The sequence below is a fragment of the Balaenoptera physalus genome (genome assembly GCF_965194825.1).
Source record: "Balaenoptera physalus genome assembly, chromosome: 2".
Lineage (NCBI taxonomy): Eukaryota > Metazoa > Chordata > Mammalia > Artiodactyla > Balaenopteridae > Balaenoptera > Balaenoptera physalus.
This window is the reverse complement of record NC_138883.1, coordinates 99,728,131-99,755,652: the sequence shown is the minus strand read 5'-3', so window position 1 is coordinate 99,755,652 and position 27,522 is coordinate 99,728,131. Positions and strand designations below refer to the sequence as shown.

Genomic DNA, 27,522 nt, shown 5'->3' with positions numbered 1-27,522 from the left:
TAAAAGGACCCTTATAATTACATTGGTTCCACCCAGATAATTCAGGATAATCTCCTCATTTCAAGATCCTAAATTCAGTCACATCTACAAAGTTCCTTTTGCCAAGTAAGTCAATATATTCACAGGTTTCAGGGTTTAGAATGTATACATTTTTGCGGGGCCATTATTCTGTCTACCTTGGAGAGGGACAGAGAAAGAAAGAGAAGAAAATCCCAAAATATGGCATAACTTTATCTAGATGTCTCATCTCTTACCTGTTCAGGTAACATAGGTTGAAAAGTTAAAATTAAACACGGTGACTTGAATTGTTCAATGTCTGTTTTCTCTAGATATCCCCTTCATGCTTAATCTAGTTGAATTTGAATAAGGGATCATTTAGGAAACTATTTTAAATTCAGAGTAGTTTAAGAGCACAGCTCTGTAAGGGATTAGAGAGCTAATGAATTAAGTGGAAACTAAAAAGCACATTAACTAGAATGTAACTAGTTTGCATTAGATGCAGGAAGGAGATGGGAGATGATTTCTGAGTCTAGAGACCCCAGGAGACCTTTTGCACTAATATCCAGGAACTGTCTATGTTCTGGAACTGGCCTAAATATCCTTGCCAGGAGATCTTCTGGCATGAGGCCACAGTAGTTCAAATGTCTCTCTCTTATTACAAAGACTGGCCCAGGCAGTCTCTCTGAATGTCTTTTGGTTTGTCCATTCATGATTTCATAAAGGCACAAGCCAAGGGAATTTGGTCTTAGATTCTGCAATCACAGGGGATGAGCCCTGGAGGGAACCAAACAGGAAAATGGACAAGTCTCTACCTTTCTAATGAAATTACCAAGAATTGTATTTGAATCTCATGTCTGGCCTCACCTTAACCCTTTGAGTTATAGATTGATATCGGGTATATGGAAAAAATCTTAAACATCAATTTGTCATACACATACACAGATTTACACACAGATTTACAAATAACAACAATATGACTCTACAATATGTAATTTCTTAATAGCTAGAGAACATAGAACAGAGAATTTTGGATAAACAACATAAAATTTATGCTTCAGCAAAACCACAAATCCCTCTACGGCAGAGACATGGAAGTGTGTGAAAACAAACTTCTAATGATAATTGACAAAAGGCCTACTGTATCCAATAAAAAATAAAACATAAAAATACCAAAAAACAGGAAAACTACTCAACCTATAAAAATATTATGATGTTTATTCCCATTGTAAGAGAAATTGTGACAGTATTATTAATTCTATTTCATTGAAACATTTAATAAATATTTAAACTTAGGCCAGCTGCAGTTTCCCTGGATAAAATCATTAGCTTCAATATGAATGTGATGTTACAAAGGGTATTCACTGATGTGAGCACTTAAGTTCTCATTAAAGTAATTTGATCTTTAAAATCTAAAGTATCAAGAAGCTATGAGAGATACAGATTTTAAAGCATTTTTGAAATCATGGAACAATTATTAACGATCAGCATGTAACAACCATTTGTTTTTTATATGCTATATATTGTAAAACAGTGTAAAACAGTAGTGTAAAACAGTTACATATGCTGATTCATTTAATACTCATAGCACTGAAATGAGGTGGAAATTGCAATTATTCACTTATACAGATGAAGAAACTAATTTTAGAGAAATTAAGAAACCTGCTCATAGATGTACTGATAAATAGCTATTTAGCTAGAATTCCAGACATCAGAATCTTACGCCAGACTTAAAGTTCATGAATTCCATTTCTAAATTTAAAAAGAGAATGAATGACTCTAGATCTTCATAAGTTAGTCTCAGAACACATCAGTCAAGGATATCCTAGAGTGAACAACCACTTATCACAGTTTCTATGACACAAGCATATGCTGTAACATTCTGCTACTTGATACAAGGAAGAAAGTAGTATACATTGTCATGAGGATTTAACAACATTCTTCTTTCTTAGTCATTCTGCGTAAGTTTCTATACTCTATCTGTGCCATTTCCATTTAGCTATCAACTTCTGCAGAATTCAATCTCTAACCTCTACACCAATCCCCAACTTTCACCCATGATCTAGTCCCTCGTCCCTAGAAGACTACCCAACATTTATATTTGACTATCCACTTCATATTTCCCCCAGCTGAAGATGCTTAAAGTCATCATTTGTTCTGATAAAGTAGTCGTTATGCTTTTTGTCCATAATATTTCAAGTCTTCCAATTATCTGGTTTCTAGTATATATTATACACAACTTCCACTTCAATCTTCATACTAATTTTTTTTTTTTAATTGTTGTTCAAGTGCCCTCCCTGGCTTCTGATTGTCTAAAACCGGTGCTTTCCTCAAGGACAGGCTATGCAGGTGATACAACATCCAAGAGAAGAGGAAGGTGCACATGGCACTGCCCCTGATTCTGGTGAGCCAACATATCCTTTGGGTATTTGGAGTTAGAAAATCAGTTTAGAAAACACAAAAAACCCGTGCTTCATAGTTGATGTTCAAGGTCCTTCCCAATCTGGTACCAGCTGATTTTCAAAATCCTTATGTCCCAATAATACCCCTCATGAACACCCTATTCATCTACCAAAATGGATCACTAATCCACATGTCCAAGTCACTGTTAAGTAGGGCCTTAAATACTAAGAGATCATTCATGTATATTTTGGCCACAAGGCCACCTGGCTTTTCTTTCCTGTTTCCTATGGTCCCTTATAATTCACACGCCAGTCTTATCCCCTCAACTATCTTCTCAGCTTAATGCAACATGCACAAGGAGAGAGATGGCTTTATGTTTTGCACCCTCTAATCAAAAAAGACCCTTAGAATAAAGAGTGTTTTTGCTCTTGGTGTACTCTCAATAAATGTATTGACTTATCTCCAAAATTATACAGTCCTCCTTCTAAGTCTTTCCTCTCTACTCAATCCATTGATATTTATATTATATCAGATTTTTACTGTGTTTATGCTATCTGGTCCAATGGTCTCAATAGAATTTGGATACTAGAGAAACTTGGAAATTATTGTATCAGAATGTTTATTAGTTCTATTGTAGCCTGCTCAGTAGTGAGTATGAGACTGCTAAAGTATAATAATAAGACACATTGCCATTAGGGAGATGTTTAATGGTGTGATGCAGGGAGTGTCCAGTTTCTAAGCAGTGGTCAGATCTGTTTTCAGCTCTGACTCCAAGAGGTTCACCCTTTCTGCCAGAGATAGTGAAATAAAAGCCTGCCCATGCCCCAGCTTGCAATAGCAGGAAAGAAGAAGCTTATCTCATTTGAGATGATAAGGCTAATATCTAGTGAATAAAAGCAGAGAACTAGACTGTAATACACACTAAAAGGGGGGAAGTTTGTCAGTATCTGCCACATCTTCAGTCAAACATCAAAGATTTTTAGAAAAGAGAGGCAGCCCTGCTGAGTTCTACTTACTGTAGCTTCCTCAAAGGGTCAAGAGAACAGATTTGTATTCTACCCATTTCTCCTTTTCACTCTCAATTCAGATCAGAAATGGACTCTCCATTCTCTCTCGTAAGGCCCCTCTTCCTTGTTCCTTTGTCTTTGAGATATGACCCTTGTATTTTCGAGGGGCAAACAATCATGTCTAATGAAATATGCCAAGCAGGAAACTGAAGTACGAAACTACTTCTCCAAGCTTGAATCCATGCATTTTTTTCAGGCAGAAGCCCAGAGAAGTAGAGTTGCATAGAAAGAAGTATATTGCCTAATTTAATTCCCTTAACAAGAGTTTCTAGTGAGCTACACATGTGTTACAGGTATGCTGAGCTTAGAGAAACCACCTTAGTGGCCATTTGGGGCAGCCAGAGTCCCTTGGCTCCTCTAGGATGGCCACTTCAACCCAATTTGCTCAGGGCTTTCCTGGGTTTACCCGTGTCCTGCAAAACTCTTTGGTCCCAGGAGACCCTATCTCTGGCCACCATGAGCAAAGCTTTTACTTTTCTGGTAATGTATCATAAAACTATTATATTTGTATGTGCTGGGTGAAAAAGCTGAGATGCATTAAATGATCCTGTGAGCTAACTGTTATGGTTATAAACCACATTTTTCAAATGAGGCATCATGACTTACAGATTAAATGACTTGCCCAAGCTCACCCCGCTAATCAATGGTGGAGCCAAGACTGAAAAAGAGGACTTCTAATTCCAAAGCCTGTATATTCACTGATACACCACATTTGCCTTTTGCTCAGGGATGATGCAGGATATTCCCCTCCTCAGGTCCCATTGGCTGAATGAAAGAACTGAAAATATGATTAGCCCTTACTTAGTGTTCTGTCTCTAGTGTGTACCCTTTGAGTTGTTTGTACTCAGCTGGGGAGGGCAGGGGGATTCAGCAGTTTTGCCTGGATCCCAAAAGAACAGCTCAAAAGACATTACATGAAAAAAAAAGAAAAAGAACAGCTCAAAGTCACATATACCCTTTTTTCTCCTTACAAGTTACTTATACAACTTTTTAAGGCTGTATAAGGATAGCTTAAAACACACACACACACACACACACACACACACACACAACTCCTTCCCCCTCCTATTCAGGTCTTAGTCTGAATTGCCATGTCAGGCTACTTTTGTTCCCTTTTGATTAGACATTTCACAGGAATCCCCCTGTCCTTCCCTGAATTCTGCTGCAAATCACTTTCATTACTGCTAAGCCAGCTTTACCACCAAATATGTCTAAGTCTGAACCCCAATTATGAGTACTGCTCACGTACTCTCTTCAAACTCTGTATAAATCAACGAAGGCAAATACATACCTTGGCAAGAGCTTTCACAGATCTCACCACATTGATCAAATGAGTCTCAACTCTGACCCAGACAGGATACTCTGTTGCATATAATCTGTGGTTTCATTCACTCCTGTGCTATAGCTTTGGTACTTCCTATACTTTTATTTTAAATGTAGAATTAATACACATTTATTATAGAAAAGTCAAAAATATATAGAAGATCTAGAGAAAAGCAAATATGTAAATAAACAATAAAAAATATTCCAAATCCCAAAACCCAGCAAAAGATAGCTACAGCAAATACTGTCAGCCCACTTCTTTTTTTTTTTTTTTTTAACTCCTTCTAAGCACTTACATTTCCAGTGAGACAAACTCATATACCAACTAACATATTTCATCACTTCTGACATTTCTGCTTTGTACCTATGTGAAGTTCATAAGGGACACTGTATTTCTTTCATGGTATACTTGGATCAATTTGCATTTCCAGAAGAAATTTTATGTCTCCATTTTTTTTTTTTTTTTTTACTTCCTATACTTGATACAAATAAATGCATCTTATTAAACTTGGGGATTCTTCTGAAACTTGAGATTTTGTAGTTGTCACCGTAGTTGTCACCTGGAACAATTATTTCAGGTATTGTTTCCTGAAGGAATCTTTATATGCAAAGATTATGAGGCAGATGGTGTCACCCTGTGTGAAAAGATTTATACTCAGATCATTCTGAGCAGCAATGGCTTCTACCAGTCTCTGCTTTGGCCTTTCCTCCCTGGGACCTTAGAGTCTAAGCATCAAGATAATGAGCAGGAGTTGCAGTGATGTTTTTCATGGTTGACAGAGTTACGTAAAAGTACTCCAGACAAAAGACGTGTCTGCTATGCCTGAGCACACTTGCCTCTGAAGACTAATGTGTATCTAAAAATTGTCTCTTGTACTTTTGGCAGATAAGTCTATTCTGTTAAAGAAAACCATACAATCTTGTGAATATAAATTCATAGCTTCTTCCCTTCATTGTCATCATCTAGTAGTTACTGTTCAACCATTATGTTCCCAGAACAACTGAGTCATTTTCACAAGATGCAGGAATTCAAAGTTATAGATATATTATTCAAAAGATTAATATATTTAATATCTATAGTCAGGTGTTCAAAGTTTCCACTTGCCTGTCCAAACCCATCTTCCACTTTTCTCCTGCATGCATTCTGACACATTACTGTCCAATACATTTTCTTGCCCATGATGCTATTTAAGTTTTTGTACTGCTTCCTGCTCTGACTTTTCTATATCCAATTATCAAAATCCTACACAAACGTCAAAGCCCAATTCAGTGCCATCTTCTCCATAAAGTCTTCCCTGATAACTCCGAATCAGAAATATCTTCCTTTTATAAATTTTCAGAGCATTTTATCCACTGGAAAGTAAGTCACACTTTACCTTGTATTGCAGCTAAGTGGTTAAATACCAAAAATGAGATTCTGGCATTTTCATAGTAATTCCTACTTTTTTATTATTCCAAGTACGGAGACTATCATATTGTAAGTAAAGGTAAATACATGGAATAACATTCTATTTTCTTCAAATTATAAGAAATATGTTATTTTTGAATAATATTTAATTATAGGTATACATAATTATGGTAGATCATTTTAAAAAATGGCCTCAGTTCATTTCGCCCATAAAGAGTCAGGGTCTATTTCCACGTTCCTTGGATCTGAGCTGAATTTATTACTTTTTTTGGACAACAGAATGTAGCAAAAGAGCTGGTTGTCAGTTCCAGCCTTGGCTTAAAGTAGCCTTGCTGCTTCCACTAGTTTTCTTAGAATCCCGTCACTGCCATATGAATAAGCTTGATCTGGCTGGCTGGACAATGAGTGACATATAGCCAACTGTCCTCTGTTGCCCAGATAATAGCCACATACCCACAGACATGTGACGACCAGGCCCTGTCCAGCGGACCATACATGCCTAAGTGAATGCAGACAACACTAGTAGATTCATTGTTTTAAGCTACTGAATTTTAGGGTGATTTACTACACAGCAACATCTGTCTGATAGAGTGATTATATTAGGATAGGATGTAATATTAGGATAGGATGTAATAGAATCTTAAGTTTAGAAGAGGCTTTAAAGAATCAAACATCTGATATTTAAATTTCCTTTGCAGCATTTCTAACAAGTGATCACCCAAACTATTTAAATCTCTCTGGAAATGGAGAATTTAGTTTTTACAAAATCTCTTCCTGTTGGAAATTTCTTCTCATATTGAGAAGTCTGCCTACTCATAATTTCACCGGTAAGCCATGGTTTTCCCTCTGTGAAGCTCAGGACAATGTAATCCCTTTTTCCACACCTAATCCTTTAAATATCTGAAGACCTTGAGCACATTCTCACCACAACTTTCTCTTTTCCAAATTCAGTGTCCCTGGTTCATTGGTGGTTTTTCCTATGGTATGATTTGAGACCCCTTTTCAACCTGTTTGTTTGATCTGCAAGCCTTCTCTTTTATCTACACCCTGTTCAGGTGTTGGTCCCTGAACTGAGCACACAGTCCTGAGAAGCAGGGGAACTCGACAAGTGCCGGGCTTTCTGTCCCGTTCCAACCCTGCACTTCTCTCCATGTGCTCTACGGGGGCTTTCCCTGCAGGCCCCCTGCACTAGCACCACAACCTTACTTAATGTGTCACTAGATTCAATGAACACTTGGAAATTTTTCATACATTGATGTTAAACTGTATTTGCTCTCTTCTATAGAGTCTGAGTTCAAAGCCCACATTTATCCCTAGTTGTGATAATTAGGGCTGTTGAGAAACATTCCAGGTCTTTCGTCCTTTCAGACACATGATAGGATTGCACCTCAACCCTCCCTTTAAAGTAGTTATTCTATGTGATTTGCTTTGTCCATTGTAATATGAACAGAAGGGAGGCATGCCACATCTAACTGGAAGTTTTAAGAGTTAAGAGTCCAGTGTGCCACATCCTAATTTCCCTACAGTGAAAACATGAAAGTGTGTGTTGAGACAAACCTTTGCCAGCCTGGTTCCCTGGGCAACTATCAAGTACATCCTCCTCGCTTGTTTTATATGCATTGAAAACGTAGTGTGGGTGAGAAATAAACCTTTATTTGATTAATACACTAAAATGAGGTAGTATGGTGGGTTATTGCATAGTAACTTAGTTTATCCTGACTGATATACTATTGATACTTCATCTTGTTATATTCAGTTGTAGTATGCTAAAAATCTTTTAGATATTAACTCCATTATCTAATAACACTAGTTATTTTGCCCAACCATGTCACCCTCAAATCCTACAATCAGATCTTTCATATTTCCATTTAGTTCAACTAAAAATAATCTGTCTAATACTCTGGGATCAGTCATTCAATCCATCACTAATTCACCTCAGTGATATTATGAAATATTATATATTTCTAGGGGTAATACAAAAACCCTTAGCAAATACTTTCCTGGACTCTAGATAGAAATATATGTACAACATTTATTCGATATCCCTATTTAGAAACCTTGTCAGACTAATACATAATGAAATATCAAGTTCAAAGTATAATATATAATTACAAAGAACTGAGGTAGACTCAAGCATCATCTATTTGCAAATTACATCAGTTTGGCATAATAGTAAAGCAGTCAAGCCCTGGAATATGGTAGACCTAGTTCAAACCTCAGCTCTAATAATCACTATTTCACCTTGACCATATTTAATACCTCTAAGCCTCAGTAACCTCATTTGAAAAATAAAATAATTGTAACATCTACCTCAAAAAGTTGTGATGAGGATTAAAGACGATAATGCATAAATAACGCGTAGATATGGGCCTGTTATACTGTAACACCAGAAAAAAATATTATTATAATAATTATGAATTTAAAACATCATCCCCATTTTTAAAATATCTAAAATGCTTCCTTATATTCCCCCTATAATATTTCATACTGTTTCTAAATGCTAAGAAAGACTAAAAACAAAGAACTACCTACTGGACATCAAGGTAGAATTGGTCATATCTGAGAATTATGGTTCGAACATCAAGCTGTTAAATATTTAAGAACACACCGTGGATTAAGCAAACCTGTTACTTCAAATAAGGAGTAATTACGAGGTATGGAGGCAAACTATTTTGTTAGCAGTGACGATTACTGTTTTTCTGCTCTACTCTATCGTCTGCCTATAAGAGGAAATCTCTGTTATCTGCCTTCATGGAATATGGTATTCATTTATTAAAAGATACTTAAAACCCCATTCAACATATGCTTTACCGGGATATACAATGATCAAGCTCATTTTTTTTCCCTAAGATAGTTCATGTATGTTCGATGTACTCAATAGCCATATCAATTAAGTTTTGGAAAGAATCCTCTGGTTTAGGAAGCAAGGTAGTCATAACTGCCATCTTACCTAGAGGCGTTATTTTCAATGTTTTTTGACTAATAGCTGGTAATTTTCTAACACTTCCTGTTGGGTGTGTTTTTGCCTGGCAGTCACCTAAAGATAAAAGGAAAAGCAGGCCGTTTCTGAGGAGCCAACGAGTGCTGTAGGCAACAATTCTGGAAGGCTCCAGGGCGAGGAACTGGCTAAAGGAAAGCTGTCAGCTTTGGTGATGGCTGGTGGTGGCTGTGGTTTCCTTCCCTGGAATGAAGGCATTATGTGCATCCAGGGCTGATATGGATGAAGAGTCACACACATCTTCTCGATCAAAAATGTAAACCTATCTTCCTTAAAAACAAGCGAGTGGTCTTTATGTGATGAGTAAAATCCTGCAACCCAGGATGATCCTCAAGTTGCATATTCTTACGAACAATTTAATAACAGAAGTACAAATGTACTCTGGGTGAGGAATTCTCCATGGACTGCTTTCTCGGCACAGAAAATGCTCTCATTTAGAGTAGACATCAGGTCTCTTGTGGATGGCAGAATCTTTTCGCTAATATCATTACCAGAAGATTGGAGAGCCTTATACAGTATCCCTGGATTGACAGTGGCTCATAATCAAGTGTCCTTCTGCATTTATAGTCAGAAAAAAATGTTAAGCTACAAACTCAGGCAAGGGGTCAATCTCTAACTTTGTGAACTATAAGCTAGTAGTAATGAGGTAACAGCTCCATTTTCTTAATCCTTTGAATGAGTTCTGTGAATTCTTTGCCAATATCTATGTAGGAAAAAAATATGCCTGGAAGAAATGATTTATAATCCATTCCAAGAAAACTATGGCATCTATAAGCCCGGTTTAGACTGTAACACTAGACACTAACAGGGTCTAATAATGTGGTCCTGGTGTTTTGTAGGTTCGTACATTGAAGGAGTCAGTCTAGTGGCTGGTCTTTGTGGCTAACGTAAAAATGTACTCTCTAATGACCAAGATTTTCTCAATAGAGGTATTGAGTGCTCTCTGAGTAAGTTACAAGAGTCTAATGAAGCATTTCAGCTCACCATGAACTAGGAAACTGATGGCTGGTGGTAGGCCAAAATTAGATAGGCAGGGTTTTTTGGTTTTGTTTTTGTTTTGGCATGGGAAGCTAATGGCTTAGCAATCAGGATTTGATACATGGGTTTTAGAAAGTTGATGGCCTTATTGATGTCAGTTTTCCTAGTTAAGAGGCTCTCTGTCTAGGCCAAATCTTGGTGTATAGAATATAACATTTCTGCTTGGCAGGAGGACTGCAGGCGGAGTGCCAAGCACTAGCGGACCTGGTATAATCCAGAGTCTGTAGTAGGGTTGGGACTGCCTCAGCCTCACATGAGATTCTTTTCTAGCTTATATAACTACCCACTCTCATGATTATGTCTGACATTAGCTATGAGATGCCAGGTTTCATTCTTTCTGTAATAGATTAAGCAAGACAACTCCCTTTATTACTTTTATAAAGGACAAGGTAAAGAAGTTTGTTCAATTATTAATCACCAAAGTTCTCCTTTCTCAAGTAGTAAGAATGGATTTTATTACAGGAAATCTCTAATACAGTGTGAATTTATATCTAGAGTTTTCTAAAGTGGTAAGGTTTTCTGATAGGAGAATGAAAGGATAAAATTTATCTTAGAATAATTAGAGTAATATTTTTTATAAATTTTCTCAGTAGAATCTTCAAAAGTTTCTCCAAAATGGAGAAAAGGAGATTCACAATCCAAAGCAAAGTGGCCTCCTGGTCAGCTAGGGTTACATCTACTGTGAGAAAAATCCCCTGATGATTTTTTTTCCTGTAAGGGCTTAGTAACATTGAGTTTCAGGGGTGGGTTAAGCTGCTTTTAAAACTCAGAGTACTTCTTGTGTGTCTGATCCTCAAACCACAATTATTTCAGGAAAAATTTTTCTTAAAATGTGGTAGACCTGAATCTCTTAAAAAGTAATTCTAACCAACTGATCGAAGAGACTGCCATTCTAAAACAAAATTAACTTATGAATGAGGTCCTAAATGGGCAAAACACTATCATAAACTTTATAGAAGGAAACCTAAGTAATAAAAGACCAACTCTATGCCTTTAAAGAGCTTAAAATCAAGTCATCAAGGATATGAATCTTAAGGTTATGCAATTTAAGAAATTAACATGTGCCATAGGAATGACACAAACAAGAACACAGATAAGGTAGATAATATTTCTCTTTTGTACAAAGAGAGAAATAGAAATCAAGAAGTATATTCAAAGCCATGCACAAAAAGCCATACTTTACATTGCAGAAATGAGGAGTCATTAGACACATTTAAGTAGAAAAGGACTGTGCTTTAAGGAGATTAACCTTTAACAGTGTATAGATTGGACTTAACGTGGAGGAATAAATTGATGCAGGAAGATCAGGTAGAAGATAAGCTTGCAACTGCCTAGGTAAAAGGTATTGAGGATTAAAACTAGACTGATGGCCATCTGAATAAGTTGAAAAAAGTACAGTAATGGTGATTGAATTGCTGTACAATTATGAATTGTGAAAGTAGATCCTGTTTGCATCTGATAACCCTTATAACAATTAACAGTCCTAATCCTAACTCACTTCTCTCTAAATCTATAGTGAACTCCTCTACCAAAGCCCCTGGCGAGAAAAGGAGTTCTTCCATGAAAACACTAATCAGAGAGTCAAAGAAAAAGTTTCCATTTTTCTCCAAAGAGTGACCTGCTACTGTGAGTGAAGCAAACTTACACCGGGGCTGTCATTTTCTTGGTACTTGGCAAACCTGGTTCAGAGAATATAAGAATGTTTCATGTACAATGAACCATTGACCCAGGGAAAGGTTTATAGCTCTGGTAAGAGCCATGATCTAGGCTTCGGAGAATTTCTGGCCCTTTCCTTTAGAAGTAAGGAAATTACCTGAGGGGACAGGGAAAATTTTAATTTATGGGCTAGATAGGAACAAACAAAAAGTTTTCAGCTACCAGAGAAAAGACTGCTGCTATGAGAAAAGATGGGTTAAGAGCCCCTTAAGAGTAAGAACAATCTTAGCTTCCATGTTAAGTGACTGATTTCATGCCCTGACAAAACATGGAGATCAAGACTAGCAGCAGTCCCGTTTGTTTATTTTTGGTTTTATTTCCATTTCTCTAGGAGGTGGGTCGAAAAGGATCTTGCTGTGATTTACATCATGGAGTGTTCTGCCTATCCGTCATACAGAGTGAAGTCAGAAAGAGAAAAACAAATACCGTATGCTAACACATATATATGGAATCTAAAAAAAAAAAAAAAAGGTTATGAAGAACCTAGGGGCAAGATGGGAATAAAGATAAAGATGCAGACCTACTAGAGAATGGACTTGAGGACACGGGGAGGAGGAAGGGTAAGCTGTGACAAAGTGAGAGAGTGGCATTGACATATATACACTACCAAATGTAAAACCGATAGCTAGTGGGAAGCAGCCGCATAGCACAGGGAGATCAGCTCGGTGCTTTGTGACCACCTAGAGGGGTGGGATAGGGAGGGTGGGAGGGAGGGAGATGCAAGAGGGAAGAGATATGGGAATATATGTATATGTATAACTGATTCACTTGGTTATAAAGCAGAAACTAACACACCATTGTAAAGCAATTATACTCCAATAAAGATGTTAAAAAAATAAAAATAAAAATGGGCAAAAAAAAAAAAAAGACTAGCAGCAGGGAAGGTGGCATGAAGACAGAATATGACATCCTAAAGTTTATAGTGACTATAAAAGCAATGTCAGAACTATGACAAATATCAAGAGTATATTAAACCTGCTGTATCCATATACTGTACCACCTAACTCATGTCAGGTGTAACAACTACAACAAAAACCATGATTTTAATCAAGGTAAACTTAAAAACAAAGGAATTGTTCAGAACTTTGGCTAACGATTGACTTATTCACAAAGTTATTTGTTCATGGCAATCATTGAACAACCTTGGACATCTCAGCACTTATTTCATGTATTTTTTTTTTTCTTTTGCTCTTTTACCTATTTGAAAGGGAGGTCAAAACAGAAGCTTTTCTTTTGCTATTTGTCAATCTCTGTGTCATCAAACTGACATTTAAAGACATCAAAATGTCAGAGGCTGGGTAGCCACGGGCATGTATCACTCAGATATTCCTCAGAGAAAATCTAGGAACAGTTGGATGTCAGCCCTCAGTAACCACACCTCCAGAATCAACTGCAGCATTCACTTGAGGCCAGACTCTGCCCAAGCTGCTGCCAGCGTTCAGTGAGTGAACGTGGTGAGGGTAAGGAGCTGCCCCGTATGCTCAAGGTGGGACTGCTCTAACAGACAGCCTCATCTCTAGCGCTCGCCATTGGTCCGACTGACACTTTATTGCAGTCTCATGGCAGTTTCGTTGCAGTCAGTTTAAGGCTTTTCATACCTAGCCCTCCTTCTTTCTCCTCCCCCTTTCCCCAGGTATCAGACCTATATCATGGTCCAAGGCACTTCTTGCCTACTCCTGTTGTCTGTCTCTCCACTTTATCTGAGCTGTTTCTCCCCCAAAAGCTCTTGTACGTCTGTCATCTTGGTATGACTCTCAGCTTACGTATATGACAAAAGTTACCAAACTCTTATCAAAGCACTGAGATGTTAAACGTTAAATGTAATGATTTCACTGAAACAAGCATCCTTCCAGCCTTCTCTTTTTCTGTGCATCTTTTCTCTCTTCCTCTCAGTTCTTTTCCAAGAAGCTGTCTGAATTTTTATTGTAACAGATAGGAAAAATAAAGTTTGGCATGTATTTTCCAGCAACACTTACAGGACATGTACAGAGAATGAGCAGAAATCAGCAGCATTGTTAATTCCATTGTCTGGTTTCAGTGTGTATAGATTGTGCTTTTATTGACACTTGAGAAGGGAGAGGGAAGGATGAATGTGGTTTGGCTCTGAACTCATTAGGGATGCTGAAGGTAGAGAAGTGAAGGATATAGTAGCCTTGCCCTGAAGCAGCAATGACTCCCTATTTTCAAAGTCTGCTCCAGTGTCAGTTTCCCAGGACAACAGAAATTTTAATATTAAGGATTACAGCAATATTTTACTCTACTAAAATATATATATTTAAATATTGATAGGGAAAGTAAAATAAACAAATATTTCTGGAATAGGCTGTGACTGAAAGCTTGCATTTAAATGTACTCTTCAGGTTCTTCAAGAGGAACTTGCCTTCAGATAACAGCAAATTCTCTTGAAGACTAAAAATTATCACCCCTTTCCCATACCATCATAATTCCAAAATCCCTTGCTAAGTCCTTGAAATAGGAAATTTCTGGAAAAATACTGTGGAAAGGATCTAAAGAATTGAAATGAAAAGATGACCTATTGTAGCTAGACATTTACACAGCATACACTTAACAAAAACATGGATGTAGATTAACTCTATTGTTCTGACAATGATAAAAGTCCATATGCAGACATGAGTTAAGAAAGCAAGTTGTTTTCAAGTGATGGATGCCACAGGAAGTTAGGAATTGAAAGAACTGTAAGCTCATAAACTCAGATAAGCCTCTAAGACTATGGCATACAAATTGTTTTAAAATTTAAATTGGAATTCAACTTATTTTCTAAAATAAACATTTTATTAGTTTTGTCACAGTATCATTTTTTTGTAAACTTAAAGACAGTATATGTGGGGTAGTGGGGAGAGAGTAGTCCATTTATTACCTGAATTTTCTATAGATAATCCATAGTGAACTTTTGCCACAGTTCGTTTTCATAACATATTTAAATTATTGTGACATTACAAATGTGAATATAATTCTTCACATATTTAAAGGACACTGAAATGTTTGTATACATAAATAATATCTTAGTTACTTATTTGAAAAATCTCAGTAAAAATGAAGTTATTATTCAGGACCCTTAAATTTGAAACTTAAAAATTTTCATATGTTTAATTTAAAGAAAATAGCATGTGGATGTTATTTAACAAAATTCATTTGAAGAGGATGAGAATATTATAAAACATAACCGTGAGACTATTTCTTTGCCCCTCCAAAAATCCCTAAACCATATATCTAAATTTTGCTTCTATTTCTATTGTACACAAATGTGTTCAAATTTCAAAACTTATAAAACAATTTAACTATCTATCCTGTGCATAAGCTTTGGTCCACACATTACACTTCGAAAATTGATTATATATTTGTTCTAGTATCATTTACAATAATGACACAGAAATATTCTGGAAAATTCATTAATAGAAGAATAAACAAACATTACATAAATGTTTTGAAATATTTACATCACTTATGAATAATGAAGTGGAAAGTTTTCCAAGGTATGTTGTCAAATAGTAAAAAAGAAAAGGTAAGGAAAAAGAAACCCACAAGTTGCAGATGAAATATAGCATAGTAATTAAAATCACAGACTCTGGAACTAGACTAACTTTTGAATACTGACTTTGCTACTTACTAGCTGTATGAAGAGAAAGGTTTGGTTTTGGTTGCTTTTCTTTCTTTCTTTATTTTTAACTACTTTATACATCAGTTTCCTCATGTGTAAAATGGAGGTCAAAACAGTACTTACCTCACAGGGCTACTGTAAGGAACAAATGAGTCATTATATATGAAACAACTGTAATGATATCTGCTATTATGTCAGCACTAAATTAGTGCTTCTTTATTTACATATAGAATGGCCTAATTTATGTTCAACACACAGAGACAAACAAAACTACTATTCTATACGAACTTATAGAACATATATGTTTGCAAGCACACAGAAAAAGGCCTAACAACACACATGCCAAACTGATACCAGTGTGTCATTAGGGGCATTAAAGGAGATCCTTTGCTGTTTGAGTATCTTACATAGAAAATATAATTAATACATTATTTTGTGATTACATTTTAAATACTTTATACACTCATTAAATGGAACTATAAAAAATAATGGTGAAGATTACATTCATTCACTTATTGACATAAAAAAAAGGTTCATGCACATATCGTAAAGTGCAAGCAAGCAGATCAAAACACTATTAATTTTATTAACATGAACTCAGTAATGTAAAATTATACGGTTATGTTTTGTGTATGGAATGATCGTGTTAATGTTTATTCTGGCTAGGTGATTTCAACTTTGTTCTTTATATATAGATACATGTATATATAATTAAACATAAATATACACAAATCTATATATTACTTTTTTTAAAACACTATAAAAGCTATTTTACTGTGAAAAGAAAGCAACAGCAAGGCAAGCTAGTTATATCATCATGCAACATTCTGCACTCAAAATACATATGTTGAGACCACCACTGAGAACCACTGATGAATGGAATGAATTAGAAAGGTTATGAATGTACTTACCCACCAAACGCCTGTAGTGCAGAGAATTTGGAAGCATCCAAACCATTGCCACTTACTATTCGAGCCTTAAACGAAAATGGAGAAAAACAAAACAAAACAAAAGAAAGAGGTTTTTAGCATCCTATAGCTGTGTATACATGAATTTGGAACACGCATCAACTGCACTAGACATGTAACACCTAGTATGACAGATGCTAAGCAGGGTCAGCTTCAAGTCAAAGCTACTGTGTTTTTGTGAGTGGAGGTTTTGAAATTAGCTGTCAGCATTCAGACAAAAGCACTGGCAGAGTCGAGGAAAATATCATATTCCAAATACTATTTGCCCTTAAAACTTGGTATGTGCAGTGAAGATCATGAATCAGTCAGAGAGATCATGATTCGCCAGACTTAAAAACAGATGCTGCGTTTGACCGTAGCAGACCCCTAGGTTGGCAAGTGTAAGCTAAAGTAAGCGAAGCTGGCAAGGTGTAACCTCTTCATAAATGCAACAGATTGGGGCACACTTAAAGGACAACCAAAGAATGGAAAGCTGGGATAACATGCACAGTTGACAACTAAAACAGAAGAACCAAAACAGGTCTAATATGTCACAAACAAACATGTACAAAAGACAAAATCCCTCAGGAGGGAAGAAAAAGTATGATTTAAACCTTTTCATCCACAGAATTGCTATCTGAAAGAGAATCAGGAAAAGAAGGAATAAATGTTAGATGGAGTACTTTTCAAGAAATCATTTAAACATATACATGAACAAAGTGTTAGTGTTATATAGTTTACAATCATAAATGAACCCCAAGGGAAGAAGGATAGTTGGTCCTCACAATTTAAAGAACCGGAAAATGTGCCAGAATGCTTGAAAAGTATAAAAGGGTGATTACAGGACTTAATGAAAGACAGTGTGTCATAAAAAGAAAAGAACAGTTGAAGTATCAGAATGCCTAGGCTCCAGCTGGGGCTCTGCCATTTACTAAGCACACTGGGCAAATTACCAAATTCTCTGGAGTCTGGAGTCTAGACCTAACTCTGAAATCAAGTCACTAATACTTTGCTTTTTGCCTCCAAACGTTGTGGAGAGGATCAATTAAGATCAATACATATGAAAGTAAACCCCAGGTGACTATATAAACTAAAGATGTTTTATTGAGGGATTATTTATGGCTTCTCATAGAACTTCAGAACTAAAAGATTAATTAAGTATATTTCATCTTGCAAATAAGAAAACTTGCCTCAAGGGGTTAAATGACTTAAGATCCCCAAACTAGTAAATGACAGAGTGGGACACAAACCCAGGGCTTCTGATCCCCCACCTGTTGCTCTTTGGATCCAAAGTTTCAGGTGAATGGAACAAAACAGTGAGGGGTGGTTGATCCACAGTTCTCCAGTGCAACTTAAGACAAATCACAAGGTCAACATTTATCACTTTCAACTGCTCATGGGCCCAAGTAGATGAACAATGGACTAGTGCTTTTTTTTTTTTTCTTTTTGAAACTCAAGTCTACATCTGTAAGGGTCATCATAGCATGGTCCATTTCTACCTTACATAGTGTTATTGCTTTTTAGCATAAAGCTGGAGAGATTTCTCTATGAATACAAGTTTGCAGAAAGCTAGAGCTGGCATGACTTTGCAGTTCATGTAGTCCAATCCCTCTATTTTTATAGATGAGCCCCAGAGACAGAAAGATTTCCCTGAGGTCATGTAACTCAATGATGACCTTTATTGATAAAAATCTGAAATATATTTGTTTTCTTGACTCATTAAGTATGAACTGGTTAACATAACTAAATATTTTTGTGCAATATTTAAGATTTTACAATATCCCAGGGTTCTATCTTTGAATATAAAACAGGGTAAGGCACAATATAGAGTAAAAAAGCAAATCTTATTTGTGGCCATAAATACTTTTAAATACTTCACAAAATACAGAAAATAAAATTCAGCACAGTATCAGAAGAATAATATATCATAGCCATGAAGATTTTTTTCATAAGCATGATTTAAAATCACTGACAAATTTAACATGACATATTAACTGGTCATAAAATACATATCTGCATTTCAACAGGAACACACAAGTTATTAGATAAAATTTCAAAATCTTCCAAATAATTTTTAACCTATTTAAAATAGGATTGGAATAAGTCTTAAGTTTAATATGCTAAAAACATCTTTCAGATGTTTCAGACAGGCTGCCTGTTGATTTTTTCAGAATCAACTTAAGTGTAAAATATTAGGGCATCCCTGTTATTAAAAGCAAAACAAAAATGTTCACTACCATATTCTAACTTAATTCCAGAAATTCTGACCAATATATTAAAAGAGAAATAAACAACACAAATGTTGAAACGTAAAATACAGAGTTATTATTTTTCAGGAATTACAGTATTATACCCTGAAAACAAGCCAAACCAAACCACCTGGAAAACTATTAGGATAATAAAATAGGTGGCAAAGTGAATATATAACCAACACATCAAATAACAACATTAAGTTATTTCCTACTAACTAGCAATAACTAGTTTGGAATACAATGACATTAGATCTCACTTCAAATATCCAGTACTGTGACATAGACTTCCATTCTAACTGGCTTTTATAGCAACCACTTGACTATATAAAGGTAATCTTACCAAAGTTGTTATTTTTCAGCTGCTAAATGTGGTAATACATTAACTTTTCATTCATTGATTCATTCAATGTTCATTCATTCTTTCACTGAATACATATTTTTATTAATTATCAGTGAACCTTTGTTATTCACTTTGACTCCTTTCTTGTCCCCATTTGAAACCTTTCTGAAATACAAATATGATGTCACTTCCCTTTTTAAAACCCACCAATGTCACCCAATGCCCATTTGAGAAAATTAGATCTATATATACTGGAAATTCATGGCTCACCAGTCCTCATTCACATCCTACACTTTGGCCACAATTAAATTCTTGCCATTTAGTTTCCATGACATGTCTTTTAAATGTGTGCCTTTGCATTTTCAGTTTCCTCCCCCTAAAACAAGTTATCGCTTTCTTCATCCAGCTAACTGCCTGTCAGCCTCCAAAACTCAGCTGAAGCATAACCCCCTCTCCTGGAATCTTGTCACTTTTCAGTGATTCATGGTCTTTATACATGAGCACTGCACACTGTGTATTCCTCTTGGATAACCCTCAAAATTTTCCAATTTCCTTATCTGAAATCCTTCTAAAAAAGTGTCTCAATGATAGTTTATTTAATCTTATTGTCAACTTCCATTATATTCCTGAAACACCAGGAGATGACTAATAAATGTTTGCTAAGCAGTGAATGTACAACCTTACATGAGCTATGCAACTTTATTGAAGTATTTAAAAATCCATATAAAGAAAACTATTATTTCATCTTTCTGTATAGGGAGGATGAATTACTTTCTAACAGATTTATAGATTTAACAGTTAAAATCCTAATGGCAAGTTGTTTGTAACTTGAAATTATTCTAAGTATAACTAGGTCAACAAACAAGTAAAAACACGTAAGATTGTTTTAAAGGAGATTAATGAGGACAGATTACACAAATATTAAAAGTCTATAATAGCTAAAATATTATGGTTGTGGCAAAATAATAGAAGATCAGTGAAACATAAAATATACCAAAGTAATATACCCTCATACTTAAGAACTTAGTGAATAAGAAAGGACATATTATTATCAAAGAAAATGAGAAACATTAGTTAATAAATGATGCTTATGGGGGCAGAGACAAGATGGCAGAGTAGAAGGACTTGAGCTCACCCCCTCTCACCAAAACACCAAAATCACAACTGACTGCTGAACAACCATTGACAAAAAAACACTGGAAACTACCAATAAAGATATCCAAAGACAAAGAAGAAGCCAAATGAGACACTAGGAGAAGCACAATCATGATAAAATCAAATCACATACCTGCCAGGTGGGTGACCCACAAACTGGAAAACAATTATATGACAGAAGTTATCCCAGAGGAGTGAAAGTTCTGATCCCCACATCATGCACCCCATCATGAGAGTCTTGCATCAGGAGGAGTCCCCAGAGCATCTGGCTTTGAAGATCAGTGGGGTTCTGATCACAGGAATTCCACGGGAATGGGAGAAACAGAAACTCCACTCTTGGATGTTGCACACAAGGTCTTGTGCACACCCGGACGCAGGGGAAAAAGCAATGACCTCATAAGAGCCTGGGCCAGACCTACTTGCTGGTATTGGAGGGTCTCCTGCAGAGGCAGGGGGAAGCTGTGGCTCACTGCAGGGGAAAAGATAATGGAGGCTGTAGTTCTAGAGAACACTCATTGGCAAGAGCCCTCCTGTAGGTCACCATTTTCCCACAAGACCTGGCCCCACCCAATGGCCTGTATGATCCAGTGCTGAAACACCTCAGGCCAAACAACCAACAGGGTGGGAACACAGCCCCACCCATCTGCAGACAGGCTGCCTAAAGTCATCCTGAGCCCACAGCTTCCCAATAAACACACCACTTCACATGGCCCTGCTCACCAGAGGGATAAGACCAAGCTCTAGTAACCAGTGGGCAAGAACCAGTCCCTCCCACCAGGAAGCTGGCATAAGCCCCTTACACCCGCATTATCCATCAGGGGACAGACAGCAGAAGCAAGAAGAACTAAAACCCTGCCTCCTGAGCAACAGAAACGGCAAACACAGAAAGTTAGACAAAATGAGACAGCAGAGGAATGTGCCCCAGATGAACGAACAAGATAAAACCCCAGAAGAACTACTAAGTGAACTGGAGATAGGTAATCTACCTGAAAAAGAATTCAGAGTAGTGATAGTAAAGATGATCTAAAATCTTGGAAAAAGAATGGAGGCACAGACAGAGAAGGTACAAGAAATGTTTAAAAAAGAGCAAGAAGATCTACAGAACAAACAGAGATGAACAGTACAATAACTGGAATAAAAATACACCAGAAGGAATCAATATCAGAATACATGAATCACAAGAATGGATAAGCGAACTGGAAGACAGAATGGTGGAGATTACTGCTGCAGAACAGAATAAAGAAAAAAGAATGAAAAGAAATGAGGACAGTCTAAGAGACCTCTGGGACAACATTAAATACACCAACATTCTCAGTATGGAGGTCCTAGAAGGAGAAGACAGAGAGAAAGGATCTGAGAAAATATATGAAGAGTTAATAGCTGAAAACTCCCCTATCGTGGGAAACGAAGCAGTCATCCAAGTCCAGGAAGTGCAGAGAGTCCCAAGCAGGAAAAACCCAAGGAGGAACATGCCAAGAGACATAGTAATCAAGTTGACAAAAATTAAAGACAAAGAAAATATTAATAGCAACAAGGGAAAAGCAAAAATAACATACAGGAAATTCCCATAAGGTTACCAGCTGAATTTTCAGCAGAAACTCTACAGGCCAGAAGGGAGTGGCACAAAATATGTAAAGTGATGAAAGGGAAGAACCTACAACCAAGAATACTCTACCAAGTAATGCTCTCATTCAGATGTGATGGAGAACTCAAAAGCTTTATAGACAAGAAAAAGCTAAAAGAATTCAGCACCACCAGAACAGCTTTGCAACAAATGCTAAAGGAACTTCTCTAGGTGAAAAAGAAAAAGCCACAACTAGAAACAAGAAAATAATGAATGGAAAAGCTCACCAGTAAAGGCAAACATAGAGTAAAGGTAGGAAGTCATCCACACACATATATGAAGTCAAAACCAGCAACTGTGAGAAGAGGAGAGTACAAACGCAGGACATTGGAAATGCATTTGAAATTAAGGGACCAGCAACTTAAAACAATCTTGTTTGTATACAGACTGCTATATCAAAACCTCATGGTAACCACAAAGAGAAAATCTACAATAGATACACAAAAAATAAAAAGGAATCCAAACACAACACTAATGTTAGTCATCAAATCACAACAGAAGAGAACAAAAGAGGAGGGGAAGGAAAAAGACCTACAAAAACAAAACCAAAACTATTAACAAAAGGGCAATAAGAACATACATATCGATAATTACCTTAAACATAAATGGATTAAATGTTTCAACCAAAAGACACAGACTGGCTGAATGTATACAAAAATAAGACCCATATATGTGCTGTCTACAAGAGACCCACTTCAGATCTAGGGACACATACCAACTGAAAGTGAAGGGATGGAATAAGGTATTCTATGTAAATGGAAATCAAAAGGAAGCTGGACTAGCAATACTCATATCATACAAAACAGACTTTAAAATAAAGACTGTTACAAGAGACAAGGAAGGACACTTCACAATGATCAAGGGAACAATCCAAGAAGAAGATATAATAATTGTAAATATATATGTACCCAACATAGGAGCACCACAATATATAAGGCAAAAACTAACAGCCATAAAAGGAGAAATCTACAATAACACATTAATAGTGGGGGACTTTAACACCCCACTTTCATCAATAGATTATACAGGGACAAAGTCAAAAAGGAAACAAAGGCCTTAAATGACACTTTAGACCAGATAGACTTAACTGATATTTATACAGCATTCCATCCAAAAGCAGCAGAATACACATTCTCCCTACTGCACATGGAACATTCTCCAGACCTGACCACATGCTGGGTGACAAAATCAAGCCTAGGTAAATTTAATAAAATTGAAATCATATCAAGCATCTATTCTGACCACAATGCAATGAGATTAGAAATCATCTACAAGAAAAAAACTGGAAAAAAACACAAACACATGGAGGCTAAACAATATGCTACCAAACAACAAATGGATCATTGAAGAAATCAAAAAAGAAATCAAAAAATACCTGGAGAAAAATGAAAATGAAAGCATGACAATCCAAAACCTTTGGGGCTCAGCAAAAGTAGCTCTAAGAGAGAAGTCCATAGCAATTCAAGCTCACCTCAAGAAACAAGAAAAGTCTCAAATAAATAACCTAAACTTACACCTAAAGCAACTAGAAAAGGAACAACAAAATACAAAGCTAGTAGAAGAAAAGAAATCATAAAGATCAGAGCAGAAAAAATTGAAATAGTGAAGAACAATAGAAAAGATCAATAAAACTAAAACCTGGTTCTCTGAAAAGATAAACAAAATTGATAAACCTTTAGTCAGGCTCATCAAGAAAAAAAATGGATAAAGAAGGCTCAAATCCAAAAAATTAGAAATGAAAAAGGAGAAGTTACAACGGACACAAAGGATGATAAGAGAATACTACAAGCAACTATATGCCAATGAAAGGAACAACCTGGAAGAAGTGGACAAATTCTTGGAAAGATACAGTCTCCCAAGACTGAACCAGGGAGACAGAGAAAATATGAATATGCCAATCACAAGTATTGAAATTGAAACTGTGATGAAAAAACTCACAACAAACAAAAGTCCAGGACCAGATGGTTTCACAGGTAAATTCTATCAGACATTTAGAGAAGAGTTAATGCCTATCCTTCTCAAACTATTCCAAAAAATTGCAGAGGAAGGAATATTCCCAACTCATTCTATGAGGCCACCATCCCCCTGATACCAAAACCAGACAAAGATACCACAAAAAAGACAATTACAGGCCAATATTACTGATGAACATAGATGCAAAAATCCTCAACAAAATACTAGTAAACCAAATGCAACAATACATTAAAAGGATCACACACTACGAATAAGTGGGATTTTTCCCAGGGATGCAAGGATTTTTTTAATATCCATACATGAATCAGTATGATACACCACATTAACAAATTAAAGAATAAAAATCATATGATCATCTCAATAGATGCAGAAAAAGCTTTTGACAAAATTCAACACCAATTTATGATGAAAACTCTCCAGAAACTAGATATAGAGGGAACATACCTCAACATAATAAAGCCCATATATGACAAACCTACAGCTAACATCATACTCAATGGTGAAAAGCTGAAAGCATTTCCTCTAAGATCAGGAACAAGACAGTGATATCCACTCTTGCCACCTTTATTCAACATAGTTTTGGAAGTACTAGCCATGCCAATCAGAGAAGAAAAAGAAATAAAAGGAATCCAAATTGGAAAAGAAGTAAAACTGTCACTGTTTGCAGATGATATGATACTATGAAGATGACATGATACTATACATATATAATCCTAAAGATGCCACCAGGAAACTACTAGAGCCAACCAATGAATTTGGTAAAGTTGCAGGATATAAAATTAATACACAGAAATCTGTTGCATTGCTATACACTAACAATGAAAGATCAGAAAGAGAAATTAAAGAAACAACCCCATTCACCACTGCATTAAAAAGAATAAAATACCTAGGAATAAACCTACCTAAGGAGGGAAAAGACCTGTACTCCGAAAACTATAAGATGCTGATGAAAAAAATCAAAGATGACACAAACAAATGGAAAGATATACCATGACCGTGGATTGAAAGAATCAATATTGTCAAAATGGCTATACTACCCAAGGCAATCTACAGATTCAATGCAATCTCTATCAAATTACCAATGGCACTTTTCACAGAACTAGAACAAAAAATCTTAAAATTTGCATAGAGACACAAAAGACCCCGAATAGCAAAAGCAATCTTGAAAAAGAAAAATGGAGCTGGAGGAATCAGGCACCCTGACTTCATACTATACTACAAAGCTACAGTCATCAAAACAGTATGGTACTGGCACAAAAAAACAGAAATATAGTTCAATGGAACAGGATAGAAAGCCCAGAAATTAAACCATGCACTTATGGTCAATTAATCTACAACAAAGGAGGCAAGACTATACAATGGAGAAAAGACAGTCTCTTCAATAAATTGTGCTGTGAAAACTGGATAGCTACATTTAAAAAAATGAAATTAGAATATTCTCTAACTGCATACATGAAAATAAACTCAAAATGGATTAAAGACCTAAGTGTAAGACTGGATACTATAAAACTCTTAGAAGAAAACATAGGCAGAACACTCTTTGACATAAATTGCAGCAAGATCTTTTTTGATCTGTCTCCTAGAGTAATGAAAATCAAAACAAAAATAAACAAATGGAACCTAATTAAACTTAAAAGCTTTTGTACAGGAAAGGAAACCATAAACAAAATGAAAAGACAACCCGCAGAATGGGAGAAAATATTTGCAAACAATGAGAGGGACAAGGTATTAATCTCCAAAAGTTACAAACAGCTCATGTAGCTCATTACCAAAAGAAAGAAAAGTAAAGAAAAATCCAATCAACAAACGGGCAGAGGACCTAATCAGACATTTCTCCAAAGAAGACTGCAGATGGTCAACAGGCACATGAAAAGATGCTCAACGTTGCTAATTATTAGAGAAATGAACATCAAAATTACAATGAGATACATAACATCTCACACCAGTCAGCGTGGCCATCATCAAAAACTCTACAAACAATAAATGCTGAAGAGCATGTGGAGAAAAGGGAACCCTCCTACGCTGTTGGTGGGAATGTAAATTGGTGCAGCCACTATGGAGAATGGTATGGAGGTTCCTTAAAAGACTAAAAATAGAGCTACTACATAATCCAGCAATCCCACTCCTGGGCATGTATCCAGAGAAAAACATGGTTCAAAAGGATACATGCACCCCAATGTTCACTGCAACGTTTTTTTACAATAGCCAAGACATGGAAACAACCTAAATGTCCATCAACAGATGAATGGATAAAGATGTGGTACATATATACAATGGACTATTACTCAGCCATTAAAAAGTGTGAAATAATACCATTTGCAGCAATATGGATGGACCTGGAGATTATCATACTAACTGAACTAAGACAGAGAAAGACAAATATCATATGATATTTCTTATATAAAGAAAATTAAAAAATAATACAACTGAACTTACTTACAAAACAGAAACAGACTCACAGACTTAGAAAACAAACTTATGGTTACCAAAGGGGAAAGGTGGGGGTAGGGATAAATTGGGAGTTTGGGATTCACAAATACACACTACTATATTTAAAATAGATATCCAACAAGGACCTGGTTTATAGCAGAGGGATCTCTGCTCATTATTCTGTAATAACCTAAATGGAAAAAGAATTTGAAAAAGAATAGATATATGTATATGTACAACTGAACCACTTTGCTGTACACCTGAAACTAACACAACATTGAAATCAAATATATTCCAATATGAAATAAAAATTATAAATAAATAAATGCTACTTATTGGGAAAATATTTCTAATACTCATTTGTATCTCATACATATATCATGAAGTTCCAGATGTATTATTAAATTTAAAGTAATTCAAATTCAAGTAAGAAAAAGTAAAAATAAAAATGTATATTTATTAAGCCTATGGAATAAGAAGATATGCTCAAACTTAGAAGTAAAAGAATACACCAAAGAGAAACGTTTGATAAATTTATATTCATTTACTATTTTTGTATATAAAAACAAGAAAATAAAAATATTTTTTGCTGAAAACATGTATATTAATCTGTTCAATGTATAAATAACTCTCACATGTCTGTAAAAAGTGACACTAATACCCCAATAGATACATGGTCAAGAATGTGACTAGATAATTCACAAATTAGAATGCAATGGTCAATAAGCATAAAAAATTAACCAGTTTATTAAAACTATGCCTAACCATGATTATAAAATTAGCAAAGTTTAGAATAATGATATTAATTTTAATGATATTGAAAATAATTACCAAGGTCTTTGAGGATATCATGAATCAGGCACTCTGATATAGGGTTGGTAACAGTGAAGATTATATTTGTCAGAAAACTTTTAGTGATGTCTAGCAATAAACTTTGTTCTGATGGGTAAATTCCTTTTTCGGAAGTTGATGCTAAGGCAATTAATTTTGTTATGGACTGAATTGTGTCCCCGTTAATCCATATGCCAAAGTCTTAACTTCCAGTACCTCAGAATATAGCCTTGTTTGGGAGTAGAGTTCTTGCAGATATAATTAAATGAGGTCATACTGGAGTAGGGTGATCCACAATCCAGTATGACTGATGTCCTTATAAGAAGGAGAAATTTGGAGACAGATAAACACACACAAGAAAAACATCACATAAAAATCAGAGTTATACTGCAAAGCCTAG

At 35.9% G+C, this 27,522-nt stretch overlaps 1 protein-coding gene across 1 annotated transcript in view; it reads right to left on the bottom strand.

Moving 5' to 3' along the window:
* UNC13C (unc-13 homolog C) overlaps positions 1–27,522 on the bottom strand; it is a 774,694-nt gene that overhangs the window by 452,555 nt on the left and 294,617 nt on the right. Inside the window, exons 5-6 of the mRNA XM_082444694.1 lie at positions 17,131–17,153; positions 16,481–16,545 (exon numbers count right to left, since the gene is read on the bottom strand). Coding sequence (XP_082300820.1) covers positions 16,481–16,545; positions 17,131–17,153 — 88 coding nt within the window. The remainder of the gene's footprint in view (positions 1–16,480; positions 16,546–17,130; positions 17,154–27,522) is intronic.